Source organism: Engraulis encrasicolus, chromosome 3 (genome assembly GCF_034702125.1).
Source record: "Engraulis encrasicolus isolate BLACKSEA-1 chromosome 3, IST_EnEncr_1.0, whole genome shotgun sequence".
NCBI lineage: Eukaryota > Metazoa > Chordata > Actinopteri > Clupeiformes > Engraulidae > Engraulis > Engraulis encrasicolus.
The window spans coordinates 55984622-56005353 of record NC_085859.1 but is presented as its reverse complement, the minus strand read 5'-3'; the positions used below and the strand labels follow the sequence as shown (position 1 = coordinate 56005353).

Below are 20732 nucleotides of genomic sequence, written 5' to 3'. Positions count from 1 at the left end.
CGAGACATCCACTTAGCTGAACTGTGACCTTGTATGTTTATTGTTCTTTGGCGCGCTTCCCATTAAAGACGGCCTCAGTGGAAGGAGAAACAGAGAGACCCAAGAAGAAAGACGCCAAGCGATGAACATGTTTTCCAGGCTTCTCAATCTCACTCCTTTCGCGCAAGTCATTTTTAAACCTGATCTGATTGCCGTGGTCTCGTCATGTATAAAATTGGTTTTCATTGGTGCGCTATCTGAAATTAGAATTCAGTAGCTTATGTATGTATACATCTTCGTTCTCGCTGAAGAACGGGCTTCTCGTGTTCGTGAGGTTCTCACAGTAGAACGGCTGTCTCTGCAACTTGGGACCAACTGCACTTGAGGAGCATAGGTTAAAAGCAAAATAGCGTTTTGGGCAAGGTCACTGTCCATGGTGCTGAACTGTCGAGCCCGATGCTGGATACGCTTAAGACGATTTTCGGGCTCTGGAGTAGGGGCGCCAACTGAGAGCTCAGGCAATACCCGCGCCTGAGAATATGTGCGAGCTCTGAGCGGACAACCCCCGGCTGGTTAATGGGAGAGCGAGCAGAACCGAGGAGGCGCGAGGGCGGAATCCTGGACGAAACGACGTAGATAAGGGGTGAACGGGGCGGATGGTGGGTACGAGCGAGAAAGCGAGTTACTGCCTAGGAACAGGTGAGCGAGGAATAAATGCGGTGTAGATCATTGAAGGGCCTGCCAGCTGTTGCACTTATGAATCCGTCGAATGGTGGCGGAGCGGAGAATAAGAATCAGGTGGATAGTTAGGCGTGCCTGTGTTTACACGCTGAAAAAAAACGAATGACAGACAAGCATAGGCAATAGAGTACAGGTGTTATTTTAGGCCGCTTCTCCCGAACTTCTGTTTTTAACAAAACGTGAATTTAATAACAGTAAGACATTGACAGTGTCAAAACAGTGTCATGAAACACCCATGGACGAGTCATGAACATGATGTCAATGTCATTAACAATTTATGGTCATGAAAAGTTGACATTGTTAGGGGCTGTCTTAACCATAACCGAATGTCACTTATTGACGTAGTTAAATATTTATGGCATTGACATAATGTTCATGACACATGCCTGACTGCGTAACAACACTGCTATGACACTGTTGTGTCATACGTATGTCGCCGGTGTCAAGTAAAGTGTCACCCAAAACACTGGGTGGAGGTATCTAAACAGTCCAGCGGCCCTTTCAGTCTCTCCCTTTCTCTCATTCCCTCCTCCCTCTCTTGCATTCCTTCCCACTTTCTCTTTCTATGTCCATCCTCTCTTTCTCTGTCACTGTCACTTTCTTTCCTCTCTCTTTCTCTCCCCCCTTTCATCTATCCCCCTCTTTCTCGCATAGTGCACTTTCGCTTCCTGTCTCACATTAACTCTCTCTCCTCCCTCTTTCTCCCCAATCTATCTCATGCCATCTTTTTTAGTTCCACTCTTTCCTTCACTTCTCCTCTTTCACTCTTACTCTACCCATTTTTCTCTCTCCTCCCTCTCTCCTTCCTTCTCACAGTCTCTCTCACACACATTCTCTCTCTTTCTCTCTCTCTCTCTCTCTCTCTCTCTCTCTCTCTCTCTCTCTCTCTCTCTCTCTCTCTCTCTCTCTCTCTCTCTCAGTACTCAGGTGACCTCTCATTGCATAACCTAAATAGATTAGCTTGCATAATTTAAGCGCTGAAACCTAGCCATGCACCTGGGTCGCACAGAGACCTGGAACCGAGACGTGCGGGGCGGGCAGATACAGATTCTGCCGCATCAGGCTCAGGCGCATCAGTGGCACGTAGAATGAAGCTCCCAAAACCAGCACGAGGAGGAGCACGATACACATCATCCAGACACATACAGTACACAGACTAACGGACGAAGAACATTACCCGGTACACACACACACACTCTCACACACAGACACAGAACGAGGAGAGACAGTGCACATCACCCAGACTCATCAGAAAAGTTGTCTTTGCCAAGGAACTTGCTACATCACCACAGAAGGTACAGTATGGCCGTAGTGGTTCCATGTCTTCGGTCTGACAGCCCATTTGACCAACAGCCCATTATTCCAAACATACAGAGTAGAGATGCTAGTAACTGGCTAAGAACAAGGCCGACAGGCGGACAACAGATGCGTCCCTCTATGCCAGTTCCAACCTTTCTTTCCTCCACCCCCCGCTGGCCTCCTCCTAACTTGTCAATGCCCACCCTCAGTATGTGCTTTTTGTTTATTGGTCATAACCTATGCCCGTGGAAACTCCAAATAATGTGGCAGGCAGCGAAATGACGAGACAAGGCTTTATATTTTGCAGTTTAGGCTGTGATAAGCCCATCATGCTTGGATTTAGAAAAGAACCATCTAATTTCAAATTTCACATAGATCAAGTGGCTACATTAGAAATTACCAGATATTATTAGTAGGTTATTTATCAACCTTTAGTAGGCTATCACGCCATTTCAGCATCATGTGCATGTGGGAAAGAAACTAAACATCGCCAAATAGCCTAATAAATAAATAAAACCGTTTGGGTGAATCTGGGTTCACCCTTTGGGTGAATTATGCGCTTAATTTTCAATGCCAGCTTTTCACCGTCAAGGCACAAAGCAGTGAGCTTCAGTGGCAGAGTTTACCAAATTCATACGCCTGCAAACCAATTACGAATCAAAAGACGCGTTCTGTCCCGTGCTCTCTCTGGGCGCAAGGGAAAGCACTGTGGGGTCCACGCGCCCGCCAGCAGAAAACGAATCTCCCTTGCAATATGTCTGAGAACATTAGTAACACAGCGTATGTGAAATGCAAATGGCCCATCTGTCTACTTATGGTTCGAGAACACTGACTACTCACTGAAACGTAGTGGCAGAATGTTTGCAAACTCACGCTTACAGGAAGAGCTGTAGCGCTGCTGATCGGCTGTCAACTTATTGTGGTTCCATGTCGTGGAGCATTATGCAATGCAAACGCCCCTCTATCCGAGCACAACTATCTGTGTGAAATACTGCTTGCAGTATGCCGACATCTAAATCGTTCATTTCCATTCTGATGAACCAAAATAGCTGAGCACAACGCGACACTATCAGCCGAAGTGTATCACAAGTGGTGTTGGTGTGCTGTGGAGAAGGAACGAAGTTGCCTACCACTGTCCAAACGCAAAACAATGCCGAAAATTGAATGCCCCCCTCAGTTGTCTCACAATGCAATCAGCTTAGCCTTGCCGGTTTGGTAACATATCGTATACGTTTTGACACGCATTCGCTCCAGGCCAAAATGCCTCTCTGCCTCCGCCTTGTGGACACAGGAAGGAACAATTGAAGGAATGCGTTTCAGACAAGGAATGCGTTTCAGACGGACGGACGGACGGACGGACGGACGGACAGACCCTCTTATAGAGATGCTGGGACGCATCTAAAAAGATGAATAAATTCAGAGCATGTTTGTAATTCTCACTCGTCACATTTTCAAAGCGCACACGGGGGACTCCAGCTGAGCAGGTCAGCCTGACATAAATCTAACTGAAAACAGTTTTAGGAAATAGACAAAACCCTGAATCTATTCAGGAATTGAAGCTCATAATTGGTAGCTAATTGAACTAGACCAGAAACATTTCCTTTGGTAGGCTACCTAACCTGCAAAATTGACTGTCCTATAATGCAATGAAATCCAGAACCTGAAGTTGGGGACTAATGGGATGATATCAGACTAATGGGATGTCGAACCAAGGATTTCACCTATGAAATCCTCAAAAAAATGTGTGAAATCGTCAAAAAATGTTACTCGTCCTAGCAAGGCTAGAACACTTGACTTTGAGAAATAGCCACTGTCTAGCTCAGAGCAGAAGGCAGGGAGGAAGTGACACAGAAGAGCCATGTGCAACACGATCCACAGGCACATAGGCCGAGCACATCCCCGTCTCTCTAGAGAAGGCACCTTTAGCAGAGTCCAGACAATGGCAAATAACCACAAGTGAAATCCAACACACACACACACACACACACACACACACACACACACACACACACACACACACACACACACACACACACACACACACACACACACACACACACACACACACACACACACACACACCTACAGAGCAAAATCTCCTTGCCTCACCAGAAGGGTGTATTGTGCCAAGCTTTCTCAATCTCAGCAGAGTCTAGAGGTGTGTATGTGTTTTTTTGGGCAGAATATTCACAAGTAGAATACAATACAATACCCAGTGCACAATGACCACAAGTACGACACAATATACAGACACAACATCAACCCATACCATACGAGAGCAGTGCACATGTTCACGCCCTGATGAAGGACAAACAATGCTCAAAACATGTTGGCTTTTGTAACAAACCTATAAATGAATCTGTATGATTTATTGACACATTATGGCTATTTCATCTTCTTTGTGTGATTGATTGATTGATTGATTTTGTTTATTGACATTGTACAAAGCATTAAAAAGGTATACAAAAAAATGAGTCAATAAATATGTATTGAAAACCTTGTACAACACGTCAAAAGGATAACACAAAAAAGCTTTGGAAGCTTGTTTCCATTGTGGTCCTTGTGAATGTGCAGTGTGTCCCCACCTGAGAAGGTGCCCTTGGCCAGGCACTCCTTGACCCTGTTGGTGCGGCGCACGTGGAAGGCTTTGGTGATCTCCTGGTTCATGAAGGCCTCGTTGTTGAGAATGTTGGCCACCATCATGCGCAGGTCAAACACCTCCAGCAGCTCGGCGATGTGGGCAATGTGCATCAGCTCCTTCTCGTGCTCGTCCAGCTAATATAGGACAGAGTGGCAGCCAAGTGAATAAATAATACAAACCTGTCTAGCGGTGGCGTGAACTATTTTTTTGCCTGGTAATTTGGTCTGGTACTGCACCGTTGGAGGTCAGACACAAAAGGACGGAAAACCCATTAGCAAATAAGCAATGGCAAAGGTGCCCTGCCCCTCCCTTTAAAAGTAAGAATAGAATAGAATAGAATAGAATAGAATAGAATAGAATAGGATGCTATACAGCATACTTTATATATCCCTTTCATAAGAAATGAAAGAAGTAGAAGACTTTATTGTTGTTCGTTAAGAACAGCTAACAGCTCAGGAAAAAATGGTAGCTCTCTCTTTCCCTCTCTCTCCCTCTCTCTCACACACACGCACACACACACACACACACACACACACACACACACACACACACACACACACACACACACACACACACACACACACACACACACCTGGCCAGTGTAGAGGTAGCGCAGCACTGCTCTGAAGGGTCCGGGCTGCATGGAAGGGTCCATGTGGACCACAGTCATGGGCCGGGGGTTGTAGCCCACCGCGGGGTCATCCACCACCTCCTCCTGAATGCTGAGGAAGGCTCGACTCCATGACGACAGCAGCCTGAGATAGTGGCCATTTTGAAAAGAAAAGGTTCTGTTTTTGTTATTGTAACTGAGATGGTGGCCATTTTGAAAAGAAAAGGTTCTGTTTTTGTTTATTGTAACTGAGATGGTGGCCATTTTGAAAAGAAAAGGTTCTGTTTTTGTTACTGTAACTGAGATGGTGGCCATTTTGAAAAGAAAAGGTTCTGTTTTTGTTTATTGTAACTGAGATGGTGGCCATTTTGAAAAGAAAAGGTTCTGTTTTTGTTACTGTAACTGAGATGGTGGCCATTTTGAAAAGAAAAGGTTCTGTCTTTGTTATTTTAACTTAGATGGTGGCCATTTTTAAGAGAAAAGGTTCCGTTTGTGTTATTGTACCTGAGATGGTGGCCATTTTCAAAAGTGAGGAGTGAGGAGAAGGTTCTGTTTCTGTTACTGTGACTGTGGCAAAGGGAAGAAGAGTTGCTCCACCGCGACTCAAACCCAGGCCTTCTGTTGTATTAAACTGAGGCTCTGACGCTACACCAAGGTGCCAAGCAACTCCCCTTTGCTACAGTGACACACAATACACCACAGCACACAGTATGCACAACAAACTGCAGCCCTCAGCCCAACAGACACACAGACACATACAGACAGACAGACAGAAGGACACACACACACACACACACACACACACCTGCCCCGGCCCATCCTCTCCTCAGCCTCTCCCCTCTTCAGCGTCCCATCGCTGGTGCAGGCGCGCAGGTTCGCCCGGTCCCCGTCCGTCATGGGCGGCTCACACACGTCGAAGCTCGCCGCTCGCATCAGCAGGTCGCGGCCCGATAGGCCGGCAGAGGAGCTGGGTGGCGGACGGGGTCGAGGGTGCAGTGACGGCGACGGTCGTCTTGGCTCTTCAGTGGATGCTGAAGTGGGGATGACATGACAACGGTCAAATATATTAAAGTGGCATCAAGCAGTAGACTGTGGAATTAGCAGTGAAATTACAGTCATTCAAAATGACTATGCAGAAATGTAAGTAATGTACTGCACATATAGTATTGCAGTGACGGGGACGGTTGTTTTGGCTCTTCAACAGCAGCTAATGATTACTGTACATGGCAACGGCAAGCAAATGAGTATTGAATTAGCATTAATTGTGAGTGCACGCAAAATCTATGTCAAATTCACCACAGTGCAAGAACAAATATTTAATTCTGTCCAGTCATCACTTGTGGCTTGATGCTAATGGTACCATTTACTTCCAGTGATTATGCTAAGCTATGCTAATTATTCTTATACTAATACATATAAGTGCTGAGAAGAAAAGTATTTGCATATTCATGTGTAATACTTGGAAATACTGCAAATACATGAACATCAAAAAAAGTGGACTGTTCCTTTAAAGTTAAGCAGCAGATATTATCAGTGAAATTACAGTCATTCAAAATGACTATACAGTAATGTGACTAATGTACTGTAACTACAGTAATAGTGAAGGTGACCACCAATAAGACTCATCTGCGGCTGCTGAAGTGGATATACGCATGGTAAAACATGCAAATGAGTATTGAAATCACCCATGATTTAACAGTAATAACTGTACAGTAAAATGAAATGAAGTAATTCAGTTGTGAAATTACAAGCCGGTTTTACGACCCTTTCATGCAGATACTCTGCTGTGGAGTAATGAAAACAATTAGTCTGTGAGGAAGAGGTAATAGAATTTGGAGAATGTGCTGGCCCAATAGATGCTGTGATCGAAGAACACAATTAAAATCAAAAAGTCAAAGACAACAATTACATGAAGCGGCTGTAGAGTAACAAAAAAAAGGATTTACAGTCTGTGAGGAAGAGGTCGTAGAACTTGGAGGAGGCGGTGGCCAGATAGATGCGGTGGGCGTAGATCCTCTCACGTTCCTGCAGCACCAGGATGACGTCGGCACACAGCGGGTCCTCCAGCAGCCGGCCCGGGTGCTCCTCAATGGAGGAGGGGGGCGCCGGCACGCTCACGATGGGCGGGGGCGGTTTGGGGGGAAGGAAGGGTGCCTGGAGGTGGTGGTGCAGAATAGAATAGAATAGAATAGAATAGGATAGGATAGAATAGAATAGAATAGAATAGAATAGGATAGGATAGAATGTCCTTTATTGTCACTATTCACATGTACCCTTTTACACCATACATATTCACAATCATACAGCTGTAGAGGGTGCACAGCTGTGATTAGTGATTGAAACACTAGTAGTATGATATTATATAATTACAACTACGCAATATCATACTTACGAGTGTTTTAATTACATCCATAATTACTATATATATATATATGAAGAGTTCAGATGCAAAACCCCCTAACTCCATTTCTGAAGACCTGCACTTCTATATTTTTAGAGAACCCCGTTGTTGGTTTGGTTTACATTCATGTACTTGATAATACATATAAATACTTATATTATATAAATAAAATTTTGAAATATGCAATTTTGATAGCTTTGTATTAAATAAGAATGAATTAAGATTATTTTCTGAAAAGGCACTTATGGGGTTTTGCATCTGAACTCTTCATATATATTATAATAATTATTATATAATAATTACTTCATACATGTCTGCAAAGGGTAGGGTAAGAACAATCTAACAAATAGTCAAATAGGCCTACATTAAAACAACCGAAGTACAACCAAAAACACTTCAATAGAGTAAAAATACTGGCCTGGAGGAGCGGCCGCTGCACGTTGCGTAAGTGTGACTTCCAAAACTGCAGATGGCGCCGTGAGATGAGCGCAGCACGGATGGCGTTGTCAAAGACGTCCTTGACACCAAACTGGGCCACGATGCTCGTCTCGAAGTACGGCACACCAATCTCCTTGGCCACCTCACGACCCCGCTCAGGAGGTTGGATTTCATGGGGTTTAATCGGTCTACAATGAAGAAAACACAGTAAATACGAAGTACACCTAAAAATACACAGACAGACATTAGGCTATGTGTCAGAGAAGGCATTACATTACACAAGCAGTACTTAGCAGATACTTTTATCCACTTCTATACTTCTACACTTCTATCCACAGAGACTTACCATTACACCGAATAATGAAACATGTGAATAAATACGCAAACATAAGATGGCAAAGTGCCCCCACTGAAATCAAGACACAAAGGTTTGGCAGACAGGTAGGCTAAGTATGACCAAATCCTGGTCTGTATGTACAAGCACTACCCACAAGGCCTAATCATAAACGGAAATGAAATAACTAGGCCCTGGTTACTCAGACCCACTTTTCACCCCTTGCAGACACCGAAATGTTTAACTCATAAAGTCAGCTGATACCAAAGGCAGTAAATTTAAAATGATGACCGGCAAAAGTAGCAATATAAAACACTTCTTTTTCAGGAACAGAGGGGTTGAGAGAGAGAGGCTGTGCTTGGCAGTATTAGTATGGAGATTTACAGTGGTTTAAGTGCTTCATTCATCAGCGCATCAGCAAGGAGAAATGTCTGCCAAGGATATAAATGACTACAAGGTCAAGACAAGGCTAATGAAAGATGCTAACGTAACGCTCAACCGGGCATAAATCTTACAGCTTAGCTTTCAGTCTGCTGAAATGTGGTGGGATTCTTTTAGATTTTTTTGTAATAAGAGTAAGGAGGAAAAAATCGATATGCGCATATCTAACGTTGGCCTTTCCACTTCAATTACGACCTCAATTGTGAATTCAGTTCATGAAGCATCTGCTATTTTTAGCATGGAGACGTGATTAGACGTGCTCCCAAGTGCTTGGCATTAATAAACAGATTTTCTGTTGAAATAGAATTTAATATGGTGTCCCATTTCTAAGATTCCCTCACAGAATGAATAAATCACCATGGGTTTATATGTCCAGAAACCTTCACGCTAAAATCTGACTTCAATCGCGCTCTCTCTTCTACGCTCTCTTGGTTTTTTTTAAAGTCTGTGCTATTTTTAGCACGGAGATGTGAAGAGACGTAGTCCCAAATGACCTTGCCAGGGGCCGGCGTGCACGGTTGACTGCTTCCAGGTCGGCGTATCGCAGGTCCAGCTGACAGCCCACCAGGATAACAGGAGCACGCGGGCAGAAGTGCTTGATCTCAGGGTACCACATGGTTTTGACATGGTGCAGAGAGTTGGGGTTGGCAATGGAGAAACACAACACCACCACGTCAGACCTGCAGGATAAAACGAGGGTGGGGTGGAGGGTGGATTAGGTAGATTAAGATTACAGTTAGCTAATTCAAATGTGAAGAAAATCTTTTTGTGTGTAGAATAAATTAAATCTTGTTAACAGGTGTTTCTACAGTTTTATCACCGCATTAGGCATGTAGGATATAGATTGGGGTTGAGTGATAGATTAGTGTTAGCTACTTCAAAACATTTAATATATTTTTTTTTTTTGCAAAGCAAGGTCACTTTTATTTTTTAGGTCCGGTGTCAACTACTTAAACATTAGATTAACACGGTAAGCCTATAAAAACATGAAAGAATAACCTTTTTGTGTGCAGAATTGTGTTCTGGCTTTCCTGCAGTTCATGATTCCAGCAACGTCAAGCATTTTGCAGGAGCTTCATGCATTGACATTGAAGAATTTAAAGGACATGTCCTTCTCCTTCCGAACATGCCATTTTTTCACTGTAGGAAAACATCTCACTTTACAGCTGGGTAGTCTGAACAGAAAATGTCTAAACTCAGCAGTGCATACCCGAGTCTGATGAAGGGCACACGCCTGAAACATCATCATTAAATACTCGTTCTCTACTCTTATGGTCTCTTACACTCTTTCTCACCATAAGTAGCCTCTTACTGCAGATGGGGTCGCCGGCGGGCCTATTCACTATTTGCTGACAATACTCTACTACATCATAACAACATTGCTATGACAGTACAGAGAGCTTTAAGTAACAGATTAAGACAGCCATTACAATTTGGATGATATTAAGGTTTTAACATAGGCTCTGCGCTAAGGGGTTAAATACTCTTTCTGCGGCAATGTTGGAGAGTTTCTTTGTTTGACTTTGACGGTTGTGGTCTGATCTCTTGATGATATGGGCTACCCATCCCGCAGAACAACCAAGCCGTTGCAGTGCACTACAATAGGTGGTTATAGTAATAGGTTATAGTTTGGATTTGAGTTTGGCCTACATTAACAGCGTATTAGCTCATTTCAAAGAAGCCCATCTCGACAGAAGGCTGGCTGTGTGATTGAGGTGGTTATATGTGTTTTTTTCTACACACCTGCCATAGGCAAACCGCCGGTCTTTGTGGTGATCTCCGAAGGTGTCCCACAGACGCAGAGACACACTCACGTCATCTACCACATCCCTGGAACGTTCTAGAACCTGATAAAACAAACAAGACAACATTATGGAACAGGTTTTAGACAACGTCCACGGCACTCTTCTTCTTAGTTAAAAAGCTTTTAATTAAACCGATCTTGTTCATTTTAGAACACATCGAAGTTGCCAAGATGATAAGGCCTGTAATGGCCTTCATCAGGGCTTAAAAACAACATTATGATATTTCGTAAATAGTGGATTGATTGTTTAAGATGGATTAATTTTGTGAAACTCATGTAACTGTTCATTAAAAGCCTTTAAAAATATATTTTGCAAAGATCTACTAGTGCAGTAGGCAAGTGTGACTCACAAACATACTGTAGGTCTTCATTCATTCAGTGGTAATTAAAGATTCACCCACTACGAGAGTACCAGATGGCACCAGCTCTGTTTGCAGCAATTTGAATACTGCCAACGGTCAATATACACCAGAACACACACTTGACATATTTTACATATTTTAATTTTCTGATTAAATGTATAGCAGTGACAATCTGGAGGTTTAAGGCAGTTGGACATGACACCTGGTTCTGGAAGGATCAGGAAATGACCTCGGGCTAGAAATGAACTCGGATCTCTGCAGTAACACTATGACACCTTAGACCACTGAACCACGACAGCACGGCGCCCTGAGTTTGGTGTTTTCTAGGCTTCAAGTCTTCTAAATGAGCCAAACTACCTATCTGTACTCTACTGTATTTAATTCATTGAAATATTCATTGGCACGCAAACATGACATACAGAATTGTCTTTCTTCTTTTTTTCTAATAGATATTTTTTGGGGCTTTTTAAGCCTTAAATCAGGACAGGACAGTGTAAACGTATGACAGGAAATGAGTAGGAGAGAGAGAGGGAAAGGATCTGCAAAGAACCTTGGGCCAGAATCGAACCCGAGTCGCCAGCATAATGGTGCGCCGTCTTAGCTCATTGAGTCACCATGTCCCTACAAATTGTCTTTCTATTGTCATTGGAAGAAAAAACAGACTGACATCCAAACTACTATAGGTAGGTATATACAATATATGATAATGAAGCAGACGAACTGCATGCAAGCAGGCTCATAGCCAGTCTACTCAGCAGTATGGAGTGAATTAAGAACTGCCAGGGGCGAAGACCTAGTGCTGTACAAGCACACTGGCAAGAATAAGAGGATTTGTTACAACATTAGGTTTGTAATATTCAGACCATTGTGTTCCATATATTACTGAGATATTGAATATGGTTGTGATATGGAGTAGTGGCCAATCTAGGTTTTTTTACATACACTTTTTAAAAGAAAAAAAAAATTAGTAGACACTTTTATCCAAAGCGACTTAAAAACACATAGACATAACAGAAGGTTATACATCAGGCTATTTGCAATTCATTTACATGCAATGTACACATAGTAATACATGCCTGCATGCACGCACACACTCTCTCTCACACACACCCACACACATTGACACATACACACACACAAACACACACACACACGCACACACACAAACACACACACACACACACACACACACACACACACACACACACACACACACACACACACACCGTGCCCCCTCCAATCTCACAGTCTCACCTCCTGGCACACCCTGTACTGGTCTATGGCCCATACGGTGGGCACATGCGTGGCGAGGAGCTGGTACTGGGTGAGGGTGGCGTTGCAGGCGCGGGCACAGATGAGCCGCGTCTTCCCTACCGCGTTATCTCCCACCACCACACACTTGATAGTCTCTACGTTTGGCCGCTCATAGTCCATGTCAGAATCCATCAACTGGAACCTGCGCAGAACAGAGGGGAGAAATAACAAACAGTTAACAGTTGGCCCTTAATGCACACAGTTCCACCAGTAGAACGCTGTAATGGTAACGGAAAAAACTTTAACAACCACAGCACTACACCACTATGACAGTAGACAGGGTCTTTGGTAATACGAGTTGGTCATTGCCATTCTGGTAACAGCTAATTTAGAAAAGGCGTCGTGCCCTGCTGGGCTTCACAGTAAAGAGACATTGACAGTAAATTGACTTTTTATCCAAAATCACCCAACTGCACAGTACATTTTGTTAATTCAACACTTAGGAAATGGAACGTTGCACTCTTGGAGGTTTTACTCGTTGTATTGAATGCAGTGGTGGACAGTAACGAAGTAAATGTAATTCGTTACTGTACTTAAGTAACATTTTCATACTTTCATACTTTACTCAAGTATTTTTATTTGGTAAGACTTTATACTTTTACTTCACTACATTTCAAAGCAAAATTTAGTACTTTCACTTCGTTACATTTACAGAAACACTCGTTCCTTACTCGTTCCTTTTTTATTTAAGGCGATGCACGGCAGGAGAATTAATTAATTTTGAATGCTTGGTCAAATGAACGCTGGTGTGAAGAAAGTGAAACTGAATCCGATTGGCAGACTCAGAGATTCGCCATTGTGATTGGTTGTAATTTGTCACGTGACAACAAGCTCTACTGTAGGCCTACAGAATTAGTTTTAGAAGACAAGCAGAGACAAATCACTGATGTGTCCATTGCGACTTGCAAGACGAATTGAAATAAGAAGAAACGGTACTTAGTGACATGCGGAAGCACAGCAAAACAATAAAGCAGGCGACAATAACGTCGTTAGAGTATTAATCTGCATGTCGTATTCGTTGTCTGAGGGGGAGAGGTTTAGCTCGCAGGCTGCACTCGCCTGCCACTAAGACGACATTTGTTAGATATAGGCTTCGCGTTTGAACTGAATAATCAGCGAATTGTTACTTAATGTACTGCTTATTTGACTTACTGTGCTATATCTGTGTTGTGGCTTACAACAGTCACATAATTGCCGTTTTTGTAGCGTGTTGGTTTCTTGAGTCAAGTACACAGGATGCCTAAACATGCTGCTCATTCCAAGCCAACCAGGCGCACAACACCGTGATAGCCTTTCCCCTCAGTACATTGCAGTATTTTCTGAAGTAGTTGGGGTAAACAACAGTAACAAAGTAAGACTTTGGCTAAATATTGGCCCAGTGATGTGCGCAGGCACAAAATGCTTTTTCATGATCAGACAGATAAATGTTCCAATGAAGTTGTATCAAGTAGGCTATTGCATCTAGCAAATACAGACCATTACAAGTATATGAAGATGTTCCTATCTTTAAAGGTAGCTTAGAATCGCAAGAAGTCTGTTTGTCCATACATAGGCCTAAGCCAACTTTAACATAACCAAACACATAATAATAATAATAAGAAGAAGAAGAAGAAGAAGAAGAAGAAGACGTCTACCAAAACCATAATAATTATTATAACAAAAAATATACATAAAGTAGCCTACTTTATAGGCTACTCTAACTCCTTGCTGTCACAAATAAGTAGGCCTACTGGACTGTAGGCCTATGGCTGGGGGGTATTGTAGTAGTTGTTCTAATAGGCATATAATCAATTTCAGCCTAATCATTTTTAATATTAATGGCCCTTTCATTTGTCCTTTTGCATGTTAGGGTCAGTATTAAATGTTTAGAGAGGTAACAATGAACTTCTGATGCTATAACATCCATAGACTTAGGCCTTCTCCACAGTGTTTCTGAGGCCTGTTATGGCCTAGTTCGAACATGTTGGTATAGCCTATGTAAGTCAGAGGATATTTGATTAGATATGACCAAACTAACCAGGCCTACAACACTTAAATATTAAAATTGCACCTAAGGCTTAATTTTTAAGTTTTTACTTTTTACTTTTAATACTTAAGTATTTTTGACGGCAGATACTTTTGTACTTCTACTCAAGTAAAAAAGCAAGGTGAATACTTTTACTTTTACTTGAGTAGTTTTTGATGCAAGGTAACTGTACTTTTACTCAAGTACATAACTGGTGTACTTCGTCCACCACTGATTGAATGTGAAAGATCTACTGAGCAGGAATAAGAGAGAAGAGTCATAACAAACAGTGAGCAGTAAACAACTGTTAATACAAAACTAAATACAAAATCTTCACACATTGAAAGCAGCAGAGGACCGTAAGAGGAATAGCGATGTAAGAATATCAGTGATAGTCAACAAAAATATCAACAAGAGTTACCGTACAGTAAACAAGCGTCCATGATGTGCTCAAACACGCTGAAAGCAGCAGTAGACCCTTCAGAGCAAAGTAGGCTACACTAAGAAGTCTGGAGACTTGCCATCACATTCTGGCACAATGATTAACACGCACGTACACACAGGCACACACACACAGGCACACACACACACACACACACACACACACACACACACACACACACACACACACACACACACACACACACACACACACAAATGCATACTCGGACAAGAATGAATGAATGAATGAATGAATGAATGAATGAATGAATTACTTTAAAAAATAGACAACTTCTAGATATAGCATATTGTAGTAGCCTACAAACTCATTGCATACTCATGCATACATACTATACATGCTCACATATAAAGGCATGAATGAATGAATGAATGAATGAATGAATGAATGAATGAATGAATGAATGAATGAATGAATGAATTTATCATTATTAGGCTATGCATAGACAGCTGGGCTATGTGCTGTATCATAGGATGACTTCTACAGTAGTGGCTCCCTACTGCCAACACTTGGTCTGATGTGCGGCTGCGGTCTTAAGTCTACAGCTCTGCCTCACTACCACTTGACCCTATAAGGCTTCTACTGAGTTCTATTGTTATGTCAAAGAAAAACTCGACCCAATGCAGACTGCTCCTGAGGTTCCCGAGTTATGCCTCAACAACACTCAACCCAATAAAGGTTGAGGTCTATCTGTGCCGCCTGCAGTCTGCAAAAAATGCAGTCTACTACTGTGGTCTATTGTTCTGCCTCAATACCATTCAACCCTATGAGTCTGCGACCGAGGTCTATCAATATACCGCGATAACACTACACCCAATGAGGCTGCTTCTGAGGCCTATCATTGCCTCAATAACACTCGACCAAATGCAGACTGGGACTGAGGTCTAAGGTTATGCCTCAATAACATGTCACCCGATGAAGACTGCTACTGAGGTTCCAAGTTAAGACATTCATTATTAATAACATCATGGTAACCAATGCTACCCCTGAGACCAATGCAATAGTGTTAGATACATGATTTCTACAGGGTTTTCACTTAAATATTGTGAGCATTCCAAGCGAATATTCTATGCGCGACTAAGTTAGACGCACACATGACTTCATGGGTGTCCCGTTATCAGGGAATAATGGACACCAGCTCAGCCAATCAGAAGGCATTCTTTCTGTTCACCAGGTGATAAGTAAGGGTTAACGTTCGGCGAGAAGGTCGCTACCGTGGAATAGCAGCACGACAGAGAGAATCTTTAGACCCCGACGCGGAGCGGAGGGGTCTTGTTCTCTCTGAAGTGCTGCTATTCCACAAAGCGACCGACTCGCCGAAAGTTAACCCGCTTATTATATGGATATACTTAAATGATTCACACATGGCGGGGACATTTCTTTAGACCTATTTAATGTTAAGATTGTTGCTGCGCAAAACAAAACAGTGCCGTTGTGGAACACCGCTAGGCAACAGCTAGGTAGCCAGGACAACAGGTGTTGTCTATCACAGCGGAGCCCCTGCGGAGTGATATGAAACATTCGCTTTAGCCACTGACTTGTATACAAGCCAGTGGCTTTAGCAGTGAACGTCTTGCCATTGACAGCGGTAGCCAGGACAACGGGTGCTGTCTATCACAGCAGCTGATTAGAGTCTTGTTGAAAAGTCGCTTTAGCAGTGAAAAGTCTTGTTGCCATTGACAGCGGTCTGTTATAGACCAACCCGTCCGTTATCGAAAAATAACAGACGTCCGAACGTTGGGGAGCCCCGTTGAAATGAATGGAGCATTCGACAGATGACGTCACAACCATATAATAAGCCTCAATAACATGTGACTTAATGAAGACTTCTACTGAGGTTCCAAGTTGTACCTCAACGGCTACATTTACATGAGACTTTTAATTCAGAATTAACTCACTTTAATTCTGAATAAAGCTTAATTCCGCTTCGAAAACGTCATGTAAACACTTCACAATTCGGAATTAAATGAAAGATCAAAGTAAACTCCATGGAACTATTTAATTCTGAATTATTAATTCGGAATTAAAAATGTCATGTAAACACAGCAATTGACACACTCTATGTGTATGACTATAGTAACCAATGGTAACCACTGACCAATGCATGTTAGCTACACAGTTATTCCTCATTAACTATCATTCAAGCCAGTGACTTTCACACAGTCGTGTATCAATGATACTACCACACTACTCCTCTGCAGTGTTGCCAGATTGATCAGTTTCCCGCCCAACTGGGCTGCTTAGAATGGCCGTTTGTGGGTAAAAAAGGCATTTGGGCGGGTTTTTCTGCCAATTTATGACCATAGAAATCAATAGAAATTAGTTCAAATTGGGCGGGATTTAGTGCTTCCAGGCGGGTTTTGAGCTTTTTTGAGCTGGAAATCATCAGTCTCATCTGGCAACCCTGCCCCTCTGGCCAATACAGCAGTCTGCTCTACTTCAGAAGCTGCCTGCTCTGGCTCTGTCTGTGTGCTCCCATTAAGATAAACCAAGAGGGAGTTTTCATTGGGGCTTCGGAGAGACCGTTTCAAGAGAGACCCCATTGCAAGAGACACATTCACAAATTCATACACACACACACACACACACACACACACACAACAAATGAGCACACAGACAGATACACACACGCATGCGCAGACAGACAGACAGACAGACAGACAGACACACACACACACACACACACACACACACACACACACACACACACACACACACACACAGACACACACACACACACTTCAGAAAAAAAATGACAGAGCAGAAAGATATCGTTCCTATTCAAAGAGATGTACAATAAGTCCAGGCTAATATACTGTATTTCAAGATCCCTTTTCAGGTAGACATCTGCAGAAATCATTTTATGCTTTGTTCTTGAGCATGACAATCCTCTACAACTGGCTGATAAAATCTCTTCAATTCAGAAAAATCTGCCTCCCAGTATTTCTGCCTGGTAACGTGCTGCCATTGGATGGGAGGGCGGCTGCAAATAGGCCAAGAGTTTTCTTCAAAGTCAAGTTTTCTTCAAAACCAGAAAACCAAATATTAGAATTTAGAAATCCACAACCAAGAAATAATTGTTCAACCGGCTCTTGAACTTATCCTCTGGTAACCATTTCGGGTTTTACGCGAAGTCCGCCATCCACATTCCATCGCTGTCTTTGAAAGGTTAGGCAATGCATTTTTAATTGGTTAAGGTGGTGGTATCTACACGGCACCTGCTGTCCACCTGTTTCATGACATTGATTGCATGATGATACAATACTACTTGGGTAAGGTAAGCTATAATAGCTGCTGTAAACTGGCGATGGAGCAAGTCTCGCGGTAGCATGTCATTTTTCCGACACCCCTTTGGTCCGATTCGTCAATATTCCGAAAATTTCCCATTAATCCTACTGCCCACTAACTCGAAATAATTAAATGAAACCCTTTGCTCCGACAGCTCAATGTTCCGACCAATGACTGTTTGGGGTTGGTCATCATCCCAGGTCGTAAGCCTATGTCCTGCTTTAGGCCTACTCTGTGCCAAGTAGACTTCAGCTGCATGCGCTGCGACAAGCACTAGATGCCGTCTGAATCGGTCTTGCTGTGCTCTTACCAAAACCACCCCTAAACATAACCTGTCATTAATGCAATGTTGCCAATTTTACAATTGTGCCCTACCCAAAACCATTCCTAACCCTAACCTGTCAGTAGGCTATTGCAATGTTTCTGAGTTTTAAATTTGTGCCTTGACCAAAACTTTCCCTAAACCTAACCTGTCACAGACGGCAGCATGACCACTGCATAGGCTTCAGAGATGACGGTGATCTAAAGCAGCTTCTGGTCGGAACATTGGACTGTCGGGACAAAGGGTTTCATTTAATTGGTAAAAAGTTATCTGAGACTAAGTGCTGTAGGATCAATGGGAAATGTTCGGAACATTGACGCATAGGACCAATGGTGCGTCGGAAAAATGAGCGGACCAGCCTACTCCAAATGAACTCACCCTGTCAGAATTACCGCTGCTTACCGTGTACGCATTTGCATGCATGCATGTGGTCCCATTCACGAAAAATGATTTAACTCACCACTCGCAATAATTGTTAGGTCCATTACGAGAGCAAACATCCATGCAACTCACCTCACGCCGCGGTAATGATGGAAATGACAGTCTCCAAGCAAGGGTAGTTTCCAAGGAGACCGACTTTAGACTTGGGTTTTGCAGAACACGCTTGGCTTGTGAAACTGAACAGGTTGTCTCTTTATATTGATTATTTACGAAACAGTTGGCCAGACAGTGTGCTCAATTGCACAGTGCTTACAATAGTCTAATATGGTTGAAATTCAGTAGGCAATACCATTAGAATGAACACAGCCTACTTGCACAGTTAGGAAATGCCTTGCAAAGCGCTTAAGTGTGCGCACAGAAGAAAGTCAACAAAGTGGCTGCAATTTAGACCCATCAACTGTCTTGTGGTCTGAGTGAAAACACCAACTTTGGCAAGTACAAGGGAAATAGTGAACTTTGTTCTAGTCAAAGCTAGTCTAGTCAACCCGAATATGACCATCTCCATTCATAAAAATCAAACTAATTTATCCCATGACAGTTGTCCACAGCGCTGGATTCGGTTACGCGTCTCGGCTGTAATATTTTAGCCAAGAATGGCACGAGCTGGATGAATGTCCAGTTTCAGTAAGACTGTGCAGCGTCACGTTTTAACTGCGGGATATATTTGGACTGAGTGACCCAAGGTGGTTCTATTATTGGACCGAGCCGTCTCACAATGCACCATGGTGGGGTCATCACCATCACTTGATATGATATCATTCATTCGAGGGTGGATTACAATGTAGAGGAACATTACGCTTCGTTTGCCCAAGAGGCGTTTTTAACTTTGGAGTCTGGCTAGCTAGGCTACAGCCAGTGTTCTGTAATACTAAGCCAAGGTCTCAATCGGACTGTACTCAGCAAGACACTCTCGTCATCAATCAGCAGGGTCTGACGAAAGCACTTTCCACACTCGTCTGCTGCGGTTCAAAGGGACTTGACAAAACCACCACTGCCCGGGGTGATGCAATCCCACCACGCTCTAAGTAAAATCATAATTGTAAACAACAGTCATCATGACAGTTTCATAATGATGATGATTGTGTCAGGGCAGTGGTGTTTTCACTGTAACGAGAACAAAAATGTTACGTCACACACCCAAATTAATCAAATCTACAGTGGGGCAGTAAGCTGTATTGAACACATGGATGACTGTTCATATTCCTTTGACTCTGGGATCAAACACTGAAAACAATTTCCATGCGACAACCAGTCTTAGTTTAAAGCTGCTATCTGAAACATAAGACTTTGGAATGTATCCTAGAGGGTTACCGTGCCCGGGCTGCCCAGTTCATTCATCTCCACTGCAATACTGTAGCTGTTATGTAACCCAGACGATTGTCTGTTTCAGTAAGCACTTAGTTAGCATTCTGCATTGACGCTATGTACCTTGCAGCTGTTATTTTTTTTTATCATGGTAATAAAATCACAACTGACAAGATTACTGCTTTCTCCACACAGCATAGTTCTTTGCGCTCTGATCTTACCGCATCAGAGGGAAGCGTGGCATCGGCTTTGCCGATGTAAAGAGGCGACAAACGGGCTGAATCTCCATCTGATGTAGCGAGCGGCATGGAGAACACAGTCAACTTCATTTTTGTGGCCAGGAACACCGAGCTTAGCCTATGCGTAAAGCGTCAGATCATCGTCTCCTTTTTGCCAGCGGTTTTCGTCAGATTGCTGACACTACTGCATGTAGGCTACAGTAGCTCCAACACACCGAGAAATTGCTGGGGAGCCAGCGAGTGCATCTGGGACCGCGCCTTCCCATTCATACACTGGCAGCCCTGGCCAGAACACCTCAGCAACAGCG

The 20732-nt window shown here is 43.1% G+C and overlaps 1 protein-coding gene across 1 annotated transcript in view; it reads right to left on the bottom strand.

The window, feature by feature from the left end:
- The window catches only part of LOC134445542 (rho-related BTB domain-containing protein 2-like), a 27918-nt gene extending 7259 nt beyond the window's left edge, over positions 1-20659 (bottom strand). Inside the window, exons 1-9 of the mRNA XM_063194595.1 lie at positions 20407-20659; positions 12305-12506; positions 10628-10731; positions 9379-9564; positions 8090-8297; positions 7217-7424; positions 6076-6301; positions 5253-5415; positions 4605-4794 (exon numbers count right to left, since the gene is read on the bottom strand). Of these exons, the coding sequence (XP_063050665.1) occupies positions 4605-4794; positions 5253-5415; positions 6076-6301; positions 7217-7424; positions 8090-8297; positions 9379-9564; positions 10628-10731; positions 12305-12506; positions 20407-20474 (1555 nt within the window). The 5' untranslated portion in view covers positions 20475-20659. The remainder of the gene's footprint in view (positions 1-4604; positions 4795-5252; positions 5416-6075; positions 6302-7216; positions 7425-8089; positions 8298-9378; positions 9565-10627; positions 10732-12304; positions 12507-20406) is intronic.
- Positions 20660-20732: the final 73 nt, after the last annotated feature.